This window comes from Rhipicephalus sanguineus, chromosome 3, assembly GCF_013339695.2.
Source record: "Rhipicephalus sanguineus isolate Rsan-2018 chromosome 3, BIME_Rsan_1.4, whole genome shotgun sequence".
Taxonomy (NCBI): Eukaryota; Metazoa; Arthropoda; class Arachnida; order Ixodida; family Ixodidae; genus Rhipicephalus; species Rhipicephalus sanguineus.
The window spans coordinates 46,509,211-46,526,636 of NC_051178.1; the positions used below are offsets into that span (position 1 = coordinate 46,509,211).

The 17,426-nt window shown below is 46.8% G+C and overlaps 1 protein-coding gene across 1 annotated transcript in view; it reads right to left on the reverse strand.

Annotated features, from left to right (window-relative positions):
* Positions 1-12,789: 12,789 nt before the first annotated feature.
* LOC119386614 (insulin-like growth factor-binding protein-related protein 1) overlaps positions 12,790-17,426 on the reverse strand; it is a 30,290-nt gene continuing 25,653 nt past the window's right edge. Inside the window, exons 2-3 of the mRNA XM_037653897.2 lie at positions 14,995-15,138; positions 12,790-12,976 (exon numbers count right to left, since the gene is read on the reverse strand). Coding sequence (XP_037509825.1) covers positions 12,804-12,976; positions 14,995-15,138 — 317 coding nt within the window. The 3' untranslated portion in view covers positions 12,790-12,803. The remainder of the gene's footprint in view (positions 12,977-14,994; positions 15,139-17,426) is intronic.

Here is a 17,426-nt window from a genome sequence, read left to right on the forward strand (position 1 = left end):
CAGTAGAACACCCCTGCACGTCGTCTCCGCGAGAAAACGAAATTATAATCGTCTCCCAGTTATGCGTGCGTGGCATCCAAATTCAAAAGCAAATTGATGGACTGAAAAAAATCAATGTTAGCTAGCTGGCGCTGCTCATATGCAATACCGTGGGCCTGCATTATTTCATTTCATTCTTTCATTCATTTCATTCTTTCAGGGCCTGCATTCGTTGCATTTGGGTGGCTGAAGCGCGTATCGAAGTAAGCTGGAAGAATAACGCCTCTACAAGCCGCTGTTCCAATTTACAGTAAGACAGACAACGAATCCTGCAAGAATGTTACAGCGCGGAAAAAGAAACGAACGGGCGAGTAAGGGCCACACGGATAAGCGTTGAATTGTACCTGAGGTTCATTTGGGAAAGCACGCATATTAGTAGAGTCACAAATGCGAATCTGAGCAAGGAAAATAGGAAAGCACAAACACGGCACGGAAAAAAAAAATCACAGCATATCCACGGGGTGAATGATGATGAGTGGGGCGAAGCTACGGAGGGAATCATCTGTAAACCGTGAAACTCTTCCGTGAAATGCGCCCAGTACATAATATAAAGAGTGTGAAACATCGTGTGTATATTAAACATCAAACTTTTATTGTACTGTTGGTTTACGTGGTCCCTTCATTATCACTTGTGATCGGTGAAATGCAAGGAAGAAGTCCGCTCCCGAGCGAAAGAGCGACCGCATTCCCCGCTCGCCCTGTGCGAATTAAAGGCAAGGCTAGAGGGAAGACAGGACGCGCGTTCCACGACGCGAGGTCGGTAGCATGCCCAACGAAAGCCAACGGAACGCGATCGTGCAAGTGCTCCGGCTTCGCATCGCCTCATGGTTCCATTTAGCGACCCAAAACCAAACATATTGCTCAAGGTGTGCCTTGCGTTTTTCGTAGAAATAATTTCTTTATCATGTACATTAAGACGAAAAGTTGAAAGCTCACTAGAGTGTATCGCCCGCAAAGTATGTCTTTTAGTGTGATTTAACTCTCGTACGGCAGGGTCCTCGCGCCGTTGCCGGTCCACCTCGCCCGTTGACGATCGGGCGAGGTGGCTAAATACAACTACTACTACTACACTTTAAGAAAAACATCTGGCGTTCTTTCGTTCTGCTTTTACAAAACATCTGGCGTCTTTCGTTGGTTTATTTCATCAATCAACGGCGTTTTGAACAAAATTTTATTGTTTAATCACGCACAGGAGAAATCTCACCAGACACTACCTTGGAGGTAAACAATGGCTGCTAATGGCAATGAGAGACAGAAGAAGTCGGCTTTTAGCTAACACTTACACTTCTACTTCTACTAACGTTTCCTACTGGAACATGCCAATGGCTGCTAATGGGGAATGAGAGACAGAAGAATTCGGCTTTTAGTTAACGCGCACGCTGCGAATTTTTTATTGTTCAACAACGCACAGGAGAAATCTCCCACCGGCACCACCTTGGAGGTCAAAGCGTAAGACTTGTTACTCACTACTACGATCACGACGACTACGAGGGACGAACGGGTGCCGCCTTAAGGAGCTTCGCCCCTAAAAACTGATCACCAAGGTGAGTCGTCATGTACTAGAAGACAACGCCGTAAGTAATACCGGTGTCACAGGGGCACTTTTGATCGCGATCAGGGTCGTTCCAGATCAGGTGCTGCTACGCTGTCACTTTAGTTTGGACCACGGTGTAAGAATATTCAGGTGTTGACACTGCGCGCGCCTAAGCGGCCAGAAAATGTTCGGTCGTCGGATGGATGGATGCTATGAGCGTCCCCTTTGTAACGGGGCGGTGACATGTCTGCCACCAGGCTCGAAGAAAAAAAAAAGAAAAAGCTTCCTTGTTTCATGTTGGCCTAATACCTTATCTACATTGATTAAATCTATGTTATTATACCAAAAAAATATAAATTCACGCTCTATCTCGCTACCTCTTAAGGCAGAATGACCTTATTTTTCCCCCATTATTTATTTTTGTTCTTTATCTCTACTTTTCTGCCACCAATACTCTAACCGTCTCTTACTTATTTCTATCGCGGACGTGTTCAGCTTTCCATTGTTGTCCCTAAAACCCAAGGCTTCATGTAGACTCGTGCCCACACGTATACCTGGGTGAATATCGCCACATTCAATCAGTACATGTTCCATCGTTTCCTTAGTTCCCCCGCAGCATGTACATTGTTCTTCTTCGTTACTGAATCTCGCTTTATAACTACGCGTTCTAAGGCAGCCCGACCTTGCTTCAAACAGTAAAGCGCTTCCCCTTGAATTATCATAAAACCTTTCCCTCCTTATTTCGTTTTTTCCTTTTCGGTAGTTACTCGGAGCCGGCTTCTTTTCCATCGCTGTCATCCAATAAGTCCTCTCCGCCTCTCTGACCTTCCTCTTAATGCTCCTTGTTGCCATATCGCCCGCACTGCCAGCCGTATATTTACTGGTGAGCCTCCTAGTTCTTTTTCTCCACTGCGTGTCAACGCTTTTTCTATACAAACCTGAAAACCTTCTCTGCCATCTATCTACTCTTCATTTTCCTCAGCCTCTCTTCGAATCTCATTTTGCTCTGAGCTTCCCTCACTTCAAAGACTGTCCATCCCATATCACTCTTTACAGCCTCATTTGTCGTCTTCCCGTGAGCGCCCAACGCGAGGCGGCCCACCGTCCTTTGATTTACATCCATTCCTGATTGCACCTCTGACTTCATGCACACCACTGAGTTCCCAAATGTAAGCCCCGGAACCATCACACCCTTCCACAGCCCTCGAAGCACCTCGTACCTATTGTATCCCCATAAAGCTCTGTGCTTCATAATTGCAGCATTCCTCTTTCCCTTTGCTACCGATGCTTTCTCTTGTACCTCCATATATCTATCCCCCTCATTTACCCATACTCCGAGGTACTTGTACTCGCTTACCTTCGGTATTTTTTGGCCCTGTATAAAGACCGCATGGTCTTCGTGATCATTGAATACCATCAATCCACATTTTGTTGCACTAAATCCTAGCCCTAGAGCCTCACATTCCCTTCCGCATATATCTGCCAGTCGCTGTATATCATCTTGACTGTCCGCAAATAAGACAATATCATCAGCATAAAATAGACCTGGAAGCTTCTGCTCAACCATCGTGCCGACCTGTTTGATGATGATGATGATGATGATGATGTTGGTGGTCTCGCCCTTTTTAACGGGTCGCCGTAGTTTAGTGTCCAAAACCGGCGTGACCAAGAAGAAAAAAAAAAAAAAGGCACCCACCCAAAAAGGGTCGCTAAACTGGCTAACAAGCTGCCACTAAACACGTAGCGCTCCGCGCTGTGTGACAAATTAAATCCAATGTTGCTACCTTCTAGCGCTTTTTCCATCCTCACCATGTACAGCATGAATAACAGCGGGGACAAAGGACATCCCTGTCTCAGCCCTTTGCTAATTTCAACGCTGTCCTTGCTACTTATTCCTTCCCATTCTATACAAACTGTATTTTCTCGGTATATTTCCCTCAAAAGCTGTATAATAATAATATCTGGGGTTTAACGTCCCAAAACCACGATATGATTATGAGAGACGCCGTAGTGGAGGGCTCCGGAAGTTTCGGCCACCTGGGGTTCTTTAACGTGCACCTAAATCTAAGTACACGGGCCTCAAACATTTTCGCCTCCATCGAAAATGCAGCCGCCGCGGCCGGGATTCGATCCCGCGACCTTCGGGTCAGCAGTCGAGCGCCATAACCACTAGACCACCGTGGCGGGGTCAAAAGCTGTATACAGTCGTCACTTATGCCCACTTCTTTCAGTATATCCCACAAAATTTCCTGATTAACGTTGTCATACGCCCCGGTAATATCTAGATAAGCTACGTATGAGGGCCTGTTTTCTATTTTCGATATTTCTATACACTGGGTAAGAACAAACAGATTATCGTCTAACCGCCTGTCGATTCGAAATCCATTCTGAAGTTCTCCCAAAATATCATTTTGTTCTACCCACGCTTCTATTTTTAATTTTACTGCCTGCATCGCCAACCTGTATAGCACCGATGTAATGGTTAGCGGACTATACGAGCGAATGTTATCCTTTTCTCCCCTGCCTTTATAGATTAAGTTCATTCTACTTTTTGGCCAACTGCCTGGTATTTCCCTCTCCTGTAAGCACTTTTCTACGGCTTTCAGCGGTGCTTCTTTAGTGTTATGTCCGAGTTCGTTAATGAGGCTGACGGGAACCCCATCTAAGCCTGGTGTAGTGCGCTTAGGAATTTTTCCTTCGGCTTTCTTCCAATTGAAATTCTCTAGTACTATATCTTCGTCGGTTGCATTCCTTTGCGTAGTTTTACTCACCGGGGGAATCCCCTGGGCGACGTTTTTAAACGAATCGGCTGTTATCTTTCGGATGTAACCTAGCGCTTCATACCCTTCCAATTGATTTCCTCCTTCATCTACCATATGTTGTTGCATTGTGACAGACTTCCTACCCAGCGCTTTTAGGTGGCTCCAGAATATCCTAGGCGCGGCCTTCTTCTTTTCGCGAATCTCTGTCATCCAGCGTTCACTTTCACCTTTAATTTTTGCCTCCACTAATTTCTGCACAATGGATTTTTGCTCTAAATATATTTCCCATATTTGGTTGACTTCGTCCTGTGGCCGCTTCTCCTTTTTTGCTTGTCTGTGCTCCCGTGATGCCTCACGTCGCTTCTCGATCGCCTCCCGGATTTCTTTGTTCCACCAACTTTTTGGCTTTCTCTTTCCTTTCCAACAAATCGTTTTCTTCTCTTTTTCCATTTCTTCTGTGATTATATGTAGCAGCTCACTATACTTCCAGTCTTTACCTGGTAGTTCGTCTACTTTTTCCTCGACTCTTGCGGCTATATTTGTTATTCGTTTGTCATTTAGATACAAGCTGCCAAACTTTGATTCTATGTCGGTCTGTTGAACGGTGCGCCATCTTGAGGCGGAGTGCGCCGCGCTCGCCGTGCCCTCTCTTGTTGCTCTCTCGATTTCGCCCCTCGACGCCGCTTGGCGGATGCACATTATCCAACAAAATGGCACAAAAAAATGCACGTTATCAGCAGCATGCGCGTTGCTATGGAGACGACTGCCCCGCTTTTCGTAGCGCCCTCCAAGACGGCGCCGATGAAACTGCAAATCATCTGATAAGAACCCGAACATTATCTGGACGCGCGTGGATTGCGGTTTCCCATGCGTTGGGGGAAGAGTGTCATCACCTGAGTATATTCTTACACCGTGGTTTGGACCGAATAGCAGCGATGATTGTTGATCGCGCTCAAGAAATCCGATACGGACTGATTCTGAGCCCGTATTCTCAAACGATCGCAAAAGGCGATAGTATCGCGTTTGGTGACGTAGAATTTGATGCGTTCGATGAGTAAAAAAAAGACTTGCCTGTGACGTCATTGTTGCAACTGGCCGTTGGTAGTACGAATGTCTCACAACACGGGAGTGAGCGCACTGTACGAGCGCAGAGCAACCCGAGTACGGCGTTTTCGAGCGTGTGCTGCTGCTTCTACGCAGTGGCCAGGCTTGGCAGGCTTGGCTGTGGCTACTTGAAGTGTAAGACGTGTTGAAAGTGCTTTCAACGTTTTTTTGTTTGATTATTTAACGCACAGTATAATATTTAAAGAATGCAACTTTGCGTGAAACGTATTTTCGTTGAGAGTTTAACACGGCGTACTCGGAGAGTTCAGCTGTAGCGTGCCGCCGCAGCGACATCGTCTCAAGATCTCAACATGTTGCCGGCTCGCGATAAGCCACGCGAGCAACGCACGGTTCATGCTCCTGGAACGTTCAAACCACGAAAAAACACGCGCTGGCAAAGAACGAGTGCTGATAACACCCCAAGGTAATGCTCGATGAAAGCTTCAGCGTAAAAAATGCTGCGTGTATCCACCGAGGATTGAATACTAGAAGCTACCGCCTACGTCACTGAAATGCTAGACTTCACCACGAACCGACGGTTAACGGTGCCTTCGCTTATTGCAAATATGTCGAGAGCACCGTCGAGCACCATGACGCAAAATTGACGTCGGCGGAATTACCAGATGGCGCCCTAACTTTTCCGGTTTGCTCAATAGCCAATCAGCGCGCACCAAAGGCGATACTTTTGCGATTGTCGCCTTTTGGGAATACGGGCCCCCGTGTGATATCGGTATAAGAGATAATCTAGTTTCATGCTAATGCCGGCGTGACCAAGACGAGCCATTTCGGTGACGAGCCAGACGTGCGAGGTGATGGACTCTCAGCTGAATATTCAGCATATTGAGGACAACCCCGTTTTTAAGCAACGCGCAAATACACGTTCATGCCTTGTTCATTTCGAAAAACTACGACACATGTTATCGCGCATTTCAGGAGTTTCAAGCACCGGCATGGCTCTGCGGTAGAATACTGGGCTCCCACGCATATGGCCCAGATTCCCCTGCCATCCTGGATATTTTTTTCTTATTTGGCGCAATAGCGGTTACGGACACCGGCGGTGGCGGCGCCAATAACGGCCGTTGTTGTGATCTCATAATAGCTTTCGCTGTAAAACGCATTATTCTAGGCTTCAAACCCACTAAAAACGAGGTAATCTTTACCTGTGACATTAAAGACTATACCAGAACATGAGAAGGTGAAATGACAGCAGAAAAAAAGTTCGTTTGACGAAACAGGCTTGCATGCGTTTCTCATTATGTGAAGGAGAAAAATATATGTGATCTGTCATGCGATTTCCGCAATTTTTTAACCATATTTTGAAACAGATCTTTAATATTACAACCACATTTAAGAAAACGTGTTCGGGAATCGCATTTGAACGTTTATTTAGCTATGCCATCTTTCGAGTTTTGAGCTCCGCGCGAACCCCATATTTCTTCGTTGCTGCCGACATCGCGGCTGCTCTCGCGTTTTTAGTTTCGTTGACGTTACTGAATGCTTCTGAAGCATATGTATGACCAACCAAAGTTCGTGTTTTGACAATTCGCTACGTCAGTGTTCGTTACAATGAGGTTCAACTGTACCACGTCAACCAAATGCGTACGATAGATGGCCGTAAGTTTAACCGAGGATACCGTTACACTTTGATAATGGTGTAACGGTGGTTATCCAAGAGCATAGCTTTGGCGGCTTTGGATAACCGGTGTGCAGCCTCCGCCGGCATGATCCATACCAATGAAAACGGCAATTAAAGCTCCATGAAACGCCATCTCTCCTCTTTATTTTAACTTGTGCGAGTGATCAAAGACTTCAACATCATCAAGTGATTCGCGCGGTAAGTTAAACGGATCTTTTAGTGTCAGTGGAGCTACGGGCGCGAATGTGACCCTCCCGCTGAGCACAGTTTTTCATCCTCAACTTCACCGAATGATCAGGTTCACTGCCTGATCTGTGGTCGGGACAAAACTCCACTTCCCGCGAGCTCAAGAAACTCGATGTGCTCCAGGCACTCCGCTCGACGGTTGCCGCGAAGGCACACGATGTCGCAGCTAGGGTTACCACCCTCCTACTTGTAGGAGGGTTACCACCCTCCTACTTGTAATAGGAAAGCGCCGGGAAGAGGGGGAGAGGGGTGGCACGATAAGAACATGTCTACCATAACTTATTTTTTAAAATTTTAATAGATAAAATTCCTCTTGCAATACTTTGTCATCCCTGGATACGTGTGGAACCTGATACAAGTTGAAGATCAAATGCATATCTGTGTAAAGAAAACTGTTTGATACATCACTGTTACATGCTGATGCTCCGGCGCGAAACAGAGTTATTAATATCATCATTCAACATAAAAATTCGACAACTCACAAAATAGTAATTCAAAAAAACAGCTGCGGCTAGTTTCCACACGTTACTGAGCCTGAGAAGTGCTCGACGCCGCTTTTTACATCTTTCAGGCCACATTGGTTTTCAGAGCCCACGACCTCTGAAATGTCATGACCACGGTGTGATCGCAAAAACTGGTAGAATTCCTGCTAGGTTTGCCCATAGCTTGCCGTTGCCGGAAGCATTAGTCGCCAACGCGTGAATGGCTAGCCGACTTTTCCAGAAGCTTGGAGTGCTTGCAGCTAACAGATCCTCAAACCAGGGTGGCCATATGCAGTTGAAGTCAAGGCGCTGCCAAACAATAAAAATAATGAGCGTGAAATACGGGATAGTTCTGAATATTTTCGTATCTCTTTCGGGACACGGGACAATAGCCCTCAACTCGTAACCACAGGCCTTCCCGATTGGGAGGGGGACGGGGGGGCAACGTTTTATCAGAGCCCCCCCCCCCCCCCTCCTAGTTGGTAAAGTCCAATGAACAACAAGTATCACAGTGGATGCAAAAAAAAAAAAGAATTGATGACGTGCTCCTCCCAGTGGCCTGCCTTTGGTCCCTGGCTTCCTGGGAGCAAACGGTTCTTGGAATGCTACATCAGGGGCCATAGGTCGGCAAAAAAATCGGAGCTCACTCAGACTCACTCAAGAAATATATTTTTCTCTGAGGGCTCGCTCTGACTCAGACTCACCAAAATTTTCCTCGACCGGACTCACACGGACTCAGACTCACTAAACCTTTTTTCAGCCGGACTCACTCAGACTCAAACTCTCCAACATATTATTCAGCCGGACTCACTCTGTGACTCAGACTCACGGCGTCACCTGAGTCTGAGTGAGCCTGAGTAAGTCGACTCATGAGTCCGTTCGCGTAAAATTAGCATTTTCGATCATGGTGTGAATCCTTTTCAACGCCAGTATCTCCCATAATCGGTGCTCTACGATACGCCTTTTGATCTTGTGCCTTCAAATATGAGTTATCATCATATGTCATATATCATCATTATCATATATCCATCCAGTAAGGACACTTTCATGAAATACGCGACTCACATGAGATATTTTTATCAAGAACATTCAATGAAAGAGTTAGCGGGGGAGGTCATGGCACCCCTACCCCTAACTCACGCCTCTGATCAATAAATATTGAGGTGGCGCTGAATGCTAGTGTGCTGAGATACCTGTGGATGGACTTGAGTATAAACGTAAGCCGATATAAGGATGATACTAATGCTGAAGATGAGTAGATAGGATCATAAGTCGGCAACAAAAGGTGGAGCTCACTCGGACTCACTCAAGAAATATATTTTGCGCTTAGGGCTCACTCGGACTCAGGCTCACCAATATTTTCCTCAACTGGACTCACTCGGACTCAGACTCGCTAAAATTCTGCTCAACCGAACTCACTCGGACTCAAACTCACCAAAATATTACTCACCCGGACTCACTCAGACTCAGGCTCACGGCCCGATCTGAGTCTGAGTGAATCTGAGTGAGTAGACTCATGAGTGAGTTCGCCGACCTATGTCAGGGGCCTTCGGCCGCCATTATCGTCAAAAATATGTGTCCATAATCCTGCTCTTTAAACAACGACGGGACAGGTCCGACTGAGGAAAAGTATGGGGCAGACTGTATTGTTAACATCCATGTAACATCCGGTGCTGTACTCGCGAACAGTTCGCAGGCTCCATTTGTCTGAATAAAGTCCACGAAAGTCATTTGCCTGAAAGCAATGATCACCTACGAATCTACGATACATGTTCACAACGCAGAGTAGATGCTCACAGTCAGATTTGCTGGTTTCACGCGTCATGCTTTATTATGAAGCACGCCATATTAAGAAACGCGAAAAGATATTTTTTTCTTCGAAAGCCTGCCCTTAGGCATAGTAATATGCGGTGTCAAAACTACACATGCAAATCTGCTTCATGTATGAAAAAAAAAAATATATATTTATACAGCTAGTGTTCCGCGGCGGCAGTATTTCGACGGAGACAAAATGCTAAAGGCCCGACTGTATGGTGCACGAGAAAGAACCCTAGAGTTGTGTTTTTCTTGTTCGTTTGTTCTCCTTGATGTGGATTGAAGTCCCATCAAGGAGATGATCGACGTCGATGAAGCAGGAGGCAGGTTGGAGGTAATAAAAACTTGAAGGTAGATTGCAGCGAAATATTTACAGTCATATGTACAGCTTACCGAAGCACACCAATGATAACATAGGCATCAACAGCGTCTTACTCTTCTACTTAACTTTTCTTAAGTTAGAGCCTAGAACACTGTTACAACATACGAAGATCCGAGTCTCACTGTTCGACCACCAAGTGGTTACGGCCCAGACAAAAGTTGCATCGTACGGAGTCTTACTGATCGATCAGTTAAGTGATTACAGCCTAAACTGAAGGGAAGCGAATTCCAGCCAGTCTTTAATACCAGGGGCGTAGCCAAGGGTGTGTGTGTGTGTGGGGGGGGGGGGGGGTTCAACCCCCCCCCCCCGAAATTTTTCAGTTTTGCTTGCGTATATATACACGCACGCATACAAACGCACGCACGAACATACATAAAGTATGGTTGAACCCCCCCCCCCCCCCCGAAAAAAATTTCTGGCTACGCCCCTGTTTAGTACCTTGCGGTAAACAAAGAAAAGGGGAGGTGGCCACTGCTGGTCCGCCTCAACATTCTCTTACCCAATCCGCTTACCACTCAAAATAAGCCACTCCTTACCAGGCTGTCCCTAATCTTGACAGCAGTGTCTTTACAGTTTAGACAGGCGTTTTGGCACTCTTTTCCATTATGGCTCTCCCTCTCCTCATCCCACGCTCTCAGGGATTCCCACGCTCGAAATATATCGGTATTGTAGCCCTGGTGCATTCACGCCATCTCACCAAATTCATCGAGTCGAAACCACGGTGCCAGTCGTTAAAGTAATGGTGAACAAAGCGCCACTGTCCCCTCAAACGGTTCCGGGAAACAAAAGGCATTTGCCTGTCCTCGCTTCCCTCGCGCTCGGACCGCGCGTCACCGCAACTCGACCTTGACCCCGAGCCGGCCTCTGGGAAGCAGAGCAAGGTCGCGTAACCGTAGCTACGGGGAGTTTGCGCCTGGCAGCGGAGGAGACGAGCTGTTCGAAGGAAGCCGTTTGCATTCCAGGGATACGTGCACAGTCAAAGACCATGCAGAGAGAGAGCCGAGAAAGAAGCTTTGTATAACGTACAGTGCCGCGCTGTCCATTCTGCACGATCGACTTATGAGCGGCAAAACATAACACCTAAGTTGTCGAAATTATCCTTCGTGCTCCACGACGGCATCTCTTATAGCCTCTGTCGCTTTTGAGCGTTAAACCCCATAAACCAACCAACTGAACCAGCTACCTAGAGTCCTCTAATACGTACCCAAGTCTAGGTGTTTCCTCTTGCATCTCATGATTGACCTCGTGCTAAGCGGCGTCATCGTGCTTAGCGGAGCGCCATCTTGACCACTAAGCCACAACGGCGTTTATGACAGGCGCTTGTCTGCTATACGTGGAAAATCTATTCTTAGGAGTCTCTGTCGATGACTTACGTGGCTTCGTGAAAGGAATTTCCAACTCGTTCGTGCAAAAAACTCGCAGGCTCCCTTACGCATTCGCTTAAGACGACACGAAGGCGTGTGTCTATTTTACCGTGCATTTTTAATCACTCGAACGCCGCTTTCTTTACATCCTTTAGTCACGCGAACGCCGCAAAGACGAAGTGAATGCACAGCTTGCGCACCTCGATCCACGAGGCGTGCAGGGGGTCACGTGCATTTTTTGCACTACAGGCCGCGGCCTTTGATAAATGGTCAAGAAACAACTTTTGTAAAGTTCTTTATTGCCTCACTATGTAGAAAGCGAAAATACACCGCACAATGAAGCGAATAACAATTTTCACAATATAGAAAAAAAATGTCATTCTGGCTCTTATGCCAGTAAGTCATGAAGTATCAACAGTTAAAAAAATTAGCAGGCTGGTAGAACATTCCAGCACTACAAAAATTAAAAAAAAGGAGGATGATATGCACGGCACTGCGAGGAGGAGTCTGTGCGCGTAAAAAGTACGTGGTGCCCTCTACATCCTGCAGGCATGGCGGCGAAGCACGCTGGCAGTGAGTAATGTGAACTGACACGCGACTAGAATCTCAGCTGGAGCGTTCATGTGTCGTCACTGGCGCTGGTATAAATGCAATACAGAGAAGGCATCGTTGGGTAAGATGGCCGTATATGCCGGGCGGTGCAAGGGGTCGTCAAAAATGTCAGTTTTGTTCTCTGGCTATCTCCTTTCGGTATCCGTTTTCACGGTTTCAGCTAGAAGTTATCTTATTATACAGGCCGTAAGTAACAAGCAACGGTGTTTACAGTGAGCGCGTTAATGCGCTGCACGCCTTAGCTCTAGGTACACCTTCCACAACAGTACTAATTTTGAACGCCAGTATGTCTTTTTTTTTAATCAGACTGCAGCATTTGTGTCTACTTAGCAGCCATACGTGAGAACTGCGATAACTCGCAGCGCCACCTTGTCACGTCTTCTGCTCACGATATGCAGTGGTATCCACGTGCAGGCTCTTTTTTTTTTTCTTCTCTTTAAATTGTTGTGTATGTGACCCAACTCACCTGCCTTAACACTGATGGCCAGCCACGGCTGGTGAAAAGGGCGATGCTCGCGGTCAGGTCACGCGGCATCCTGGACAGGGAGGACGACGAAAGAACTTCGTCTGCCCTTTCAACAAACTCCCACAGTGGGTGTGAGCCACACATATAGGTGAACAAGAACAAGGTTCATCTCTTAATGGTTGCGTGGGTGCACCAGAGCTCTTGCTACAAGACGAAGTGCACGTGTGAGGAAAAAATGAAGGAAGAGCAGCTTTGGTCTCTTGAGTATATAAACACTAACGGTACATAGAACTCTGGAGACTTGCAAATGGACGAAACAAAACAAAAGAAGAAAACAAGGCGAGGTATGTGTGTGTAACAACTAGGGCAGCACGTTGAGCTTGGCGGCGGCCGACGTCTCTCCGTTCTCGTTGGCCCCGACGCACCAGTAGGTGGCCGTGTCCTCGGGGCGCAGGTCGAGCAACTGCAGCCAGCTGGTCACCTCGAAACTGTCCGGTCCGCCGCGGCTCTGCACGCTGATGCGAGAGCTGTCCGCTGCGAGGATCGAAGGACGAGCATGAGTTTGCACGCATTATCTTTCCTACACTTCTGTCTACGCGCACCCCTTCCCTGAGTGCCGCGTAGCACTATGGATATTTATCTCCTGGTGAACCTCCTCGCCTTCTTGTTATCTCTGAAGCAGAACTTAGTTACTAACTTGTGGGTCGCTTTGATTTGATTCACTGAGCCGTCGAGATTCGCGGGTTCGGATGACGCACATACCGGTACGCTTTCTACCAGGCTTGCTGGTTACATGGGCTGTAGCTTGTTATGCATATAGTAGCACGCGTGTGGTATCTTGCATACTCGCTTTCCACAAAAGACCAGCGCCTGGTTCGAATACCGAACCAGGACGAATTTTAATTCCCTCAAATGAGGAGCTTTTCTTGCTGACGTCTTCCTTTGAGTATAGCTTCGTGCTTCGAGCAGATGAGTGACAAATGTTTCCTTTCCCGTGTTTCCTTTTAAAATTTTCTTTACCTTGCGGGCTTCCGCAAAATGCCACTGGGCAGTACTGACATATTTTGGAAGCGAACTCAACCGCGCGTTTACCGCACGTAGAAGCGTGACACAATGGCGAAACCGCCAGAATACTTATAAGACATAAATATGTCTGCATTACTAAAGCTGGCGTCATCGACATAATAGCGACGTCATGACACGGAATAAAATGTTTCATGTCATGTAGCAATAAGAACAGATATACCATGTTGATGCTCAAGAAAAAAGCGAAGGAAAAAAATTCTGCAAGTGTTTCTCCTCGCGTCTGCGCAGCCGCAGTAGTGATCACAGGAACAGAGCGAGCCAGTGTATCGCAGCGCTCATCACTCGTCCACCTTTGTAATTACAAATTATTACGGGAGAAAACTTCTTCACCAAAGGACAACATGGGTTTCGCAAAGGCTTTTCTACACAAACTCAACTAGTAGAAACTATACATGATTTTGCGGTATCTATTCATAACGGCAATCAAACTGACGCCATTTTCCTAGACTTTCGCAAAGCCTTCGACACGGTTTCTCATAATAAACTGCTTTATAAATTAAACTCAGTACTTCAGAACCCCAAGCTAATATCCTGGATTTCATCATGCATTACTGGTCGACAACAAATTGTTTCTTTTAGCCAACACTGCTCGGGTAGAGTTTCTGTATCGTCTGGTGTTCCACAGGGATCGGTACTCGGACCACTCTTTTTCCTTACTTTCATAAATGATATAGTCGATGGCATCCCGGTAAAAATTGAATTTTACGCGCATGACTGCATTCTGCACCGAGAGGTTAGAAACCCGAATGACCAGCTGCTCCTAAATCAAGCTTTTGAGAAGGCCATGACGTGGTGTGAAAGTTGGCAGATGCGTCTCAATCTTGAAAAAACAGTAGGCATTAAAATTACTCTAAAAAAAAAAAACGCCCCTCACTTATCATGACATCTCCAACAACAGTTATCTTACTGAGGTAACCGAGTACAAATACTTGGGAGTTTTAATAACAAGCGATCTCCGGTGGAATAAACACTTTAGCTCACACGCAACGTGAGCTATTTTTTTCTTCACAGGGCACTGAAACGATCCACCCCCACAGTACGTCTCCTTGCGTATAGATCTGCTATTCTGCCTAAGTTACACTATGATTCTGTTATCTGGGACCCATTCACTAAAACGAATATTGATAAACTGGAAATGATTAAGAAAAGAGCAGTTCGCTTCATATATAATCGCTATGACCGTACGTATACGGTCGACGCCCCTGCCTATACATACGACATAAGCTTCAGTATGCATACCGTTTATTTCACACTGCAACATTTCTTCATGTTTGTGTGCTCTTATCTTAAGTCGGTGCGAGTACTCAAAGGCGAGAGCACATTCAGCTGTGATGTTTAAATGTCACCCGTAACCATGATGACGATCGACACCCCACAGTTTCATCGAAGTGATCTATACGAAGGCGGTCATTGGTTTACAGCTTACGCCTCCACTTCACTTGAAACACACTGTAATGTACACTCACTTGGCAGTGCCTTGAGCGGTCCGTCCCCGCGATCGACGCGCCACTCGACGGTGGGCACCGGGTAGCCAGTCACCTCGCACGTCATGGCAGCTCGGCCGCCCGTCCGGTTACGGGTGTTCTCGGGAGGGGTCACCACACGGGGTGCTGCGCACACGAAATGACAAAAAGGAGCTGCAGAATCACCTCTCTCAAATGAAGACAGGCACGGCAAAGTAGGCGTCTAAACACACAACTCCGACTAGAAGCAGATTCGTGTGGATGCTTCTGTCCCTACAGGAACTAGCTTCGTATGGTCGCAACATGGGCATGTGGCAATATACAGATGAACGATAAATGGCTCCAACACCACACATCAGAAATGACAGCCTAACTCTGCGCAATAACTTATACTGACAAGTTTTCCTGGCTCGCCAAGCCTCATCTTGAAAAATTCGGAGGTTGCTTAGCACTTTCTAAGAATGCGAAAGCGAAAGCCTACTTGGTCCATCTGTTCATCTGTTTTTGAACTTCCTCCTGTTGTGGTGTGATGAACGCTCTGATGACGTGCTGTTCAAGTTTATGCTCAACTTAGTGCTAATGTTCTGTCGAGGTTTGTGGTGGTATAGTTCTGCCGGACTCTATATTAAAATTTGGCTAAACTTTTTCTTAGGATTCCGAAGAAATTCCTATTGACGATCACATGCATTCTGCTGGCATTTATGAACTGTTATATTGACGTTTGTTGAACTTTCGAGTATATTTTACTTTGCCTTCTGCCGGAGTCCCGTGGAACAGATGGTGTACTATGATCACGCACAGAGTCCGTCAAAAGTTACCATTCCACGCTGCCACAGGAATACATGGGATTGTTTTGACGGACCCTGTACGCTAAAGCGTGCGTGTAAGTTCTCAAACCACTTTGTCTTCGTTAAGTTGTAACGAACTAATGCCACGCCAACAGTACTGTTTAACTGCATATTTTATTCACACTCTATGAGATCCAACTATCCGAGTACCCACTTCAACCACCACAGCGCATACCATCACATCCACTCCCAATGGCATGGCAGTGTCCCCTTGATTCACAACACAACTGCGCGCACCACCACCAGCAAGCGGGCGCTCGGTATCCACACTCACAAGCATTACCTTAATTATGGTGTGTGAAGTAGCATGAAGAATGTACTGCATCGCTTATGCACATTCCCGGTTGTGAAAGGCCAAATCGATACACGCGTCTCTATTAGCAGTTGCCGTTCATCATAAAGTTGAGCGTATCAGCAGAAAGTTCAACAGCAGATCAACAGAAGGTCCAAGTATAGACTTCCGCCTTCACATTCTTAGAAAGTTCTAAGCATCCCCAGAATTTTATTGATTTTCTTTTACTCACGCGAACGCTGCAAAGGAGTGTACGAAGTGCACGCGTAGCTGGTGCGCTCACATTTTTTGTTTTACCATTTCTTTTGGACTGCGCACGACCTTGAAACATGGGCGTTTAAGGCCTTAAAATGGAAAGCCACGGGTGATCGTAACGCAGGAGCTGTCTTGTGAAATGAATGATTCAGTATAACTAACACGTACACGAGGATGCAACCAAACACAACCTTTACGCAGACAACATTTCTCTTTATTGCTGCCCGGTGTCGGCTTATCAGATGCATGCACATGTCTTCATTAATGAGCACGGCGCCCGCAACCGGTGCATAAAATGTGGAGCGCGATGCGTTTGAAATGCGGACCATTGGCTACACTCAATACACTGCGAAAAGGAGAAGAAATAAAGAAAAGTTTTGGCAAGGACGTATCGAGTCGACACGAGCCCCGTAGGAAGGATTAAAGATTTGGCATAGCCATGCAGTAGCGACGCAGATGTTTCGTTTGCCTCGGACTCTCTGTGTTCTCTGTGTGGCACGGCATATCTCTGAGAAAAAAAAAATAAAAAAAAGGTCCTCGGGCGACAGCGGCTGGTGGGGTCCTGGAATGCGGACTCCATATCGTCGAAGGAACCCGCGGTTCCTCTTTATTTTAATAAATGTTTTTTTTCTCACTCTCTCGGAAGTCCTGCAGGAACTTCGCGAAAGATTGGATTGGCCACAATGTTTCGCTGATAAGAAACTTGCATACGTTCCCGAATATGCGCGGATGAGGCGTGGGGTCGGACCATCGCACCCCAATCATCGGAAACGTTACTTCCACGAGACAATAAAATTGAGGCTAAACACGGGCACAACAGCCGTGACTAACGCCGGGTAATGGCCAAAGCGATGTGGCCGGCCCTGCCAATTAATTAAGGCGATAGGAGGCGTATGCGGCCGTTGTCACCCTCCACACGGGCATCATCCCTCACAAGCGCGCTGCTCCTCGTTATCTCGTAAGGGACCGCGTCGTGTGTCCTTGGCCACGAAGGCCTGCCTCGCCATCGCCTCGAAACGCGATCTGCCTCCTCCTCGTCC